At 45.9% G+C, this 7,500-nt stretch overlaps 1 protein-coding gene across 1 annotated transcript in view; it reads left to right on the top strand.

The window, feature by feature from the left end:
- The first annotated feature begins 476 nt into the window (after positions 1-476).
- The window catches only part of LOC115149420 (dopamine beta-hydroxylase (dopamine beta-monooxygenase)), a 39,213-nt gene continuing 32,189 nt past the window's right edge, over positions 477-7,500 (top strand). The window contains exons 1-2 of the mRNA XM_029692260.1: positions 477-1,142; positions 4,062-4,208. Coding sequence (XP_029548120.1) covers positions 777-1,142; positions 4,062-4,208 — 513 coding nt within the window. The 5' untranslated portion in view covers positions 477-776. The remainder of the gene's footprint in view (positions 1,143-4,061; positions 4,209-7,500) is intronic.

Genomic DNA, 7,500 nt, shown 5'->3' with positions numbered 1-7,500 from the left:
TCTGCTGCCTGATCAGACAGATAGCAACCAAGGTCAGAGTTTGAGCGTCAGACTTCCCTTAAATCCAGCCATACATGCCCAATTGGCCTATGAGGCCAAAACCAGAGGAGATTGAATAGGCAATAAAACTCAGTTAGTCTGTCTGGATTGCCATTGATAATGTCCATGGTCCATTAGGATCAATTATGGACTGGCAGATGTCGAAAACCGTGCTTGACCCGAGGGCTTAATGAAAACAATTGAATTTTGGTCAACAAACATAATGTCATTAAACCAGATAAAGAGTCAGGGGTCACATGGGATTTCCTTTAAAAGACTAGAAAGAGAGTGAGAGGGATGAGACAGGTCCCAGAGACAGAGAGAGACACAAGCCAAAGGAGAGACACCAACCAAGAAGAGACAGGACAGAGAAAGAAAAAAAGCTGACGGTGTTCGATGGCGTTCAATCGAGAGAAAAAGAGACTAGTTAGAAAAAGATGAGGAACTGAGAAGACAGGATACTGTGAAAAAACCGGATAACCCACTAACCAGGCTTAGAGACATTGGCATGAGGAACCACCTGGAGATATCAGGAGAAAGAGAAGAGAGCGTTACTGTGAAAAAACAACTACAACTGGTAGACAAGAGAAAGAGAGGCACTTCAATTTGTGAGGACTGAGTTACACTGAGACTAACAGACCAAACAACCAACTAACCAACTCACCATCCTACTGACACCGGCTGACTGACCAACCGACTAATCAACCCACCAACCCAGACGATAGTCTCTGCACGGTATGCGCCTCTTCAACAAGGACCTGAGGCTGCAGGACGTGACTCTGATGTACCTGACAGTCTTAGCCACCCTGGTGGTGATCCTGGTAGCCTCCTACCAAGTAGATCCTGCTGCCAGCCCCTCCAGGGGAGGATCCACCCCAACCTCCACCTCCACCCCGGTGCAGCTGCCCTACCACATGCCCCTGGACCCACGTGGACACCTACAGCTCTCTTGGAACATCTCCTACCCCCTCCAGGAGCTCTATCTGGAGGTGCGCTGCAGCGAAATGAAACATGGCCTGGTCCTGGGGATGTCCGACCGCGGGGAGCTCACCAACGCTGACCTGGTGGTCCTCTGGGACGACGGCCACCAGTCCTTCTTTGGGGTAAGGAAGTGGCATATTGTAAGTACTAGTCCTACTTTGGGGTAAGGCAGGGGCATATCGTAGATACTAGTCCTAGTTTGGGGTAAGGAAGGGCACCAGTCCTAGTTTGGAGAAAGGAAGGGCACCAGTCCTAGTTTGGAGAAAAGAAGGGCACCAGTCCTAGTCTGGAGAAAGGAAGGGCACTAGTCCTAGTTTGGAGAAAAGAAGGGCACCAGTCCTAGTCTGGGATGGGAAGGGCACTAGTCCTAGTTTGGAGAAAGGAAGGGCACTAGTCCTAGTTTGCGTCCAAATAGCATTCTATTTCCTATGAGGTGACCAATTTTTAACCAGGGTTCTGGTCAGAAGTAGTGTAATATATAGGGAATAGCATTTGGGTCCTGTTCTGTTGCTTTCAATAAGGGGTGCTTCTGCTAGTATAAGAGAGACAGTGGCTCAATGTGGTTCCAATGACTTGGCAGGTTCATTAGAGAGTGTGATGTTTACCAAGGTTGAGGGTTTCATTCCCACATGGGAGGGATAATGCTGTAGCTCAGTGGTGTTTTCCTTATTCAATCTGATTCAGAGTGCAATGCTGCCTCCAGGGCAGAACAAATGTGAATGATTGCGTGAAAGAAAGAAAGCACAACGCCTAACCTTAACCAATTAGGATTACTTGCCTAAATTTAACCAATCCCATTTGTTTCTGCCCTCGAGGCAGAGCTGCCCCCAGAACAAGATTGAGTAAGGAACACGTCAATCTGCCACATTGTTGCTGGTACCCGTTATATTGCTTTACGTAAGAGCTGGTTCTGTTGATGGTAGACTGCCAGGCAGGATGTGTCCACATCATCCTAAAGTAGAGAATAAATAAGGCCCTTGAAATGGGCATTTGTTGCATATCAAACTTTTGACAAGATTAAGAATTAATAGATCTAACTGCATGGACAAAAATGAATGTTGACATCATGTGAAAACCAATTTCTGGAAATGCTGTATACACAATAAACTAGTAGAGACTTGCGATCATCCAGAAGTTTCCCACACCAAGAGAAAATAAACTTTTCTCAAAATAAACATTTAATGTCTGCTAAATTTTGCAATGCTCTCAAAAGAACATCTCACTTTCCATGTGAGGACAGGAGTCTTATAATAGGAAGGATCCCAGCCTACTGTCTGTCTATGTAGGATGAGATCCTCTTTCCCAGTCTACTGTCTGTCTATGTAGGATGAGATCCTCTTTCCCAGTCTACTGTCTGTCTATGTAGAATGAGTTCCTCTTTCCCAGCCTACTGCCCTTAGGGAAAGGCTGTTGGGAGCAGAAAGGTCACAACGGTGTGCCAGCCCATCACAGATATTTTCTCTCTCTCTCTCTCTCTCTCTCTCTCTCTCTCTCTCTCTCTCTCTCTCTCTCTCTCTCTCTCTCTCTCTCTCGATACTAATCTGCTGTGGGGCAGCACATATACATTATACATCCCTTTTCACTCCTCCTGCTTCTGCCTGGACCTGTCCCTGGTCTGCCTGACTCTCTGCCTGGACCCGTCCCTGGTCTGCCTGATTCTCTGTCTGGACCCGTCCCTGGTCTGCCTGATTCTCTGCCTGGACCCGTCCCTGGTCTGCCTGATTCTCTGTCTGGACCCGTCCCTGGTATGCCTGAAACACTGCCTGGACCCGTCCCTGGTCTGCCTAACTCACTGCCTAGACCCGTCCCTGGTCTGCCTGACTCTCTGCCTAGACCTGTCCCTGGTCTGCCTAACTCTCTGCCAAGACCCGGCCCTGGTCTGCCTGATTCTCTGCCTGGACCCGTCCCTGGTCTGCCTGATTCTCTGCCTGGACCTGTCCCTGGTCTGCCTGGTTCTTTGCCTGGACCCGTCCCTGGTCTGCCTAACTCTCTGCCTGGACCCGTCTCTGGTCTGCCTGATTCTCTGCCTGGACCCGTCCCTGGTCTGCCTAACTCTCTGCCTGGACCCGTCCCTGGTCTGCCTGACTCTCTGCCTGGACCCGTCTCTGGTCTGCCTGACTCTCTGCCTGGACCCGTCCCTGGTCTGCCTGATTCTCTGCCTGGACCCGTCTCTGGTCTGCCTGAATCTCTGCCTGGACCCGTCCCTGGTCTGCCTGATTCTCTGCCTGGACCCGTCCATGGTCTGCCTGACTCTCTGCCTGGACCCGTCCCTGGTCTGCCTGACTCTCTGCCTGGACCCGTCCCTGGTCTGCCTGACTCTCTGCCTGGACCCGTCTCTGGTCTGCCTGACTCTCTGTCTGCCTGACTCTCTGTGAAAAACTGCCTATCTTCCTTCTGCGCCCTCTCTCCAAATTAATGTTGAACGGCCCCTCCAATCCCTGTACAAGGGAGTAGGTCCAACAGGGAGTGATGAGTGGAGAGAGAGAGAGGGATGAAAGGGGAGAGAGGGATGAGGGATGAGGATAAAGAGATAACTCAGAACTTCTGTTAAAATCCTAGGACCACTTTGGTCACAACAGCACAGTGAAACTGCTTCAAAATGGAGTCTGAGGTGCACAGAGCCTAACTAACTCTGACACATGGAGCGTCCCTGGTTCATTTGGGCTTTTTAATAAATGTGTGGCTACACTGCCCCAACCTCAAGCAATCATGTAAGGTGGAACAAACATGTATTGAATGGCTGGTTCTCGGTGCATGTTACATGCGGACGACGTGATTGGAGGAGACAGATTCAGTTGTTACCATTGGCTCCTGGGACATGCATCTTGCACGCTCACTTGGCCATTGCTTGGCATCGCTGTCTCATAGGGTTGGGGTGGCTGTGAGATCTCTAAGGTTCTTTAATTGCAATTGCCCAGCATGTGGATTGCTGTCTATAAAATGTATCTAGTATCTGTCTTTGTGTGTATGTGCGTGCATGTGTGTGTGTGTATTCGGACCTATGGGTGTGTGCTTGTTTCTCTGTGTGTGTGTTACTCCAGGATGCGTGGAGTGACAGTCAGGGTCATGTGAGTCTGGACAGCCAACAGGACTACCAGCTGATGGACACCAGGCAGACACCTGAGGGATTCTCCCTGCTGTTCAAGAGACCCTTCAGCACATGCGACCCCAGAGATTACATCATAGAGGTGAGAGACAGAGAGAGACAGAGAGAGAGACACACACAGGGGGAGAGGGTGAAAGAGAGAGAGGGAGTGAATCACTAAAACAATTCAGAAATACTCTATGGAAAAAGAAGCAACAGCACGTCAGAAATCAGCTCAATGTAACTGAAGAATCCATAGACTCCAACCACTTCTGGGAAAATTGGAAAACACTAAACAAACAACAACACAAAGAGTTATCTACCCAAATGGAGATGTGTGGATAAACCACTTCTCCAATCTTTTTGGCTCTATAACAAAGAACAGAAAAAACATATACATGATCAAATATAAATCTTAGAATAAACTATTAAAGACTACCAGAACCAACTGGATTCTCAAATTACCTTGAATGAACTACAGGACAAAATAAAAACCCTCCAACCCAAAAAGGCCTGTGGTGTTGATGGTATACTACATGAAATGATCAGATATAAAGACACAAATTCCAATTGGCTATGCATAAACTCTTTAACATCATCTTCAGCTCTGGCATCTTCCCCAATATGTGGAACCAAGGACTGATCACCCCAATCGACAAAAGTGCCGACAAATTTGATTCCAATAACTACTGTGGGATATGCGTCAACAGTAACTTTGGGTGAATCCTCTGCATTATCATTAACAGCAGACTCCTACATTTCCTTAGTGAAAACAATGTACTGAGCAAATGTCAAATTGTCTTTTTACCAAATTATCGCACGACAGATCACATATTAACCCTGCACACCCTAATTGACAGACAAACAAACAAACCAAAACAGAGGCAAAGTCTTTTTTTAACCTTTATTTAACTAGGCAAGTCAGTTAAGATCAAATTCTTCTTTATAATGACGGCCTAGGAACAGTGGGTTAACTGCTTTGTTCAGGACGACAGATGTTCAACTTGTCAGCTCAGGGATTTGATTTTGCAACCCTGCGGTTACTAGTCCACTAGGCTACCTGCCGCCCCTAAATGCGTTGTTGATTTCAAAAAAGCCTTTGACTCAATTTGGCATGAGGGTCTGCTGTACAAATTGATGGAAAGTGGTGTTGGAGGAAAAGCATGCAACATTATAAAATCCATGTACACAAACAACAAGTGTGCAGTTAAAATAGGCAAAAAACCCACAGGGCAGTGGGGTTGAGACAGGGATGCAGCTTAAGCCCCACCCTCTTCAACTTATATATCAGCAAATTGGCGAGGGCACTAGAAAAGTCTGCAGCACCCGGCCTCACCTTACTAGAATCTGAAGTCAAATGTCTACTGTTTTCTGATGATCTGGTGCTTCTGTCCCCAACCAAAGAGGGACTACAGCAACACCTAGATCTTCTGCACAGATTCTGCCAGACCTGGGCCCTGACAGTAAATCTCAGTAAGACCAAAATAATGCTGTTCCAAAAAAGGTCCAGTCGCCATGACCACAAATACAAATTCCATCTAGACACCATTGCCCTAGAGCACACAAACAACTATACATACATTGGCCTAAACATGAGCGCCACAGGTAACTTCCACAAAGCTGTGAACAATCTGAGAGACAAGGCAGGAAGGGCATTCTAGGCCATTAAAAGGAACATAATATTCAACATACCAATTAAGATCTGGCTAAAAATACTTGACTCAGTTATAGAACCCATTACCCTTTATGGTTGTGAGGTCTGGGGTCTGCTCACCAACCAAGAATTCACAAAATGGGACAAACACCAAATTGAGACTCTGCAAGCAGAATTCTGCAAAAATATCCTCCATGAACACCAAATAATGCATGCAGAGCAGAATTAGGCCAATACCTGATAATGATCAAAATCCAGAAAAGAGCCGTTAAATTCTACAACCACCTAAAAGGAAGCGATTCCCAAACCTTCCATAACAAAGCTATCACCAACAGAGAGATGAACCTGTAGAAGAGTCCCATAAGCAAGCTGGTCCTGGGGCTATGTTCACAAACACAAACACACCCCACAGAGCCCCAGGACAGAAATACAATTAGACCCAAATCATGAGAACAGAGAGTACACAGTTGCAGAATACCTGACCACTGTGACTGACCCAAACTTAAGGAAAGCTTTGACTATGTACAGACTCAGTGAGCATAGCCTTGCTATTGAGAAAGGCAGACATGGCTCTCAAGAGAAGACAGTCTATGTGCACACTGCCCACAAAATGGCGTGGAAGCTGTGATGCACTTACTAACATCCTGCCAAATGTATGACCATATTAGAGACACATATTTCCCCCAGATTACACAGATCCACAAAGAATTCAAAAACAAACCCGATTTTGATAAACTCCCATATCTACTGGGTGAAATACCACAGTGTGCCATCACAGCAGCGATATTTGTGACCTGTTGCCACAAGAAAAGGTCAACCAGTGTAGAACAAACACCATTGTAAATACAACCCATATTTATGTTTATTTATTTTCCCTTTTGTACTTTAACCATTTGCACATCGTTACAACACTGTATATAGACATAATATGACATTTGTAATGTCTTTATTATTTTGGAACTTCTGTGAGTGTAATGTTTACTGCTCATTTTGTCTTATTTATTTCACTTTTGTACATTATCTATTTCACTTGCTTTGGCAATGTTAACATATGTTTCCCATGCCAATAAAGCCCCTTGAATTGAATTGAGAGAGAGAGACGGAGAAAGAAAGAGGGGAGAAAGAGAGAGAGAGATAGAAAGGGAGATAAATAAAGATAGGGAGAGAGAGAGATAAATGAATAAAGATGGGGGAGAGAGAGAGAGAGAGAAAGTGAGAGAGAGAGAGAGAAAGAGAGAGAGAGAGAAAGAGAGAGAGAGAGAGGGGGGAGATAAATAAAGATAGAGAAAGAGAGAGAGAGGGGAGATAAATAAAGATAGAGATAGAGATAGAGATAGAGAGAGAGAGAGAGAGAGAGAGAGAGAAAGAAAGAAAGAAAGAAATAGAGAAATAAAGATAGTGAGTGAGACAGAGAGAGAAACAGAGAGAGAGACAGAGAGAGAGAGACAGAGAGAGAGACAGAGAGAGAGACAGAGAGAGAAACAGAGAGAGAGACAGAGAGAGAGAGACAGAGAGAGAGACAGAGAGAGAGACAGAGATAGAGACAGAGATAGAGACAGAGAGAGAGACAGAGAGAGAGACAGAGAGAGAGAGAGAGACAGAGATAGAGACAGAGATAGAGACAGAGAGAGAGAGACAGAGAGAGAGACAGAGATAGAGACAGAGATAGAGACAGAGAGAGAGACAGAGAGAGAGACAGAGATAGAGACAGAGATAGAGACAGAGAGAGAGACAGAGAGAG

The sequence above is a fragment of the Salmo trutta genome, chromosome 15, assembly GCF_901001165.1.
Source record: "Salmo trutta chromosome 15, fSalTru1.1, whole genome shotgun sequence".
NCBI lineage: Eukaryota > Metazoa > Chordata > Actinopteri > Salmoniformes > Salmonidae > Salmo > Salmo trutta.
Note: the sequence above shows the minus strand (reverse complement) of the source record. Positions and strands in the feature narration are given on the sequence as shown.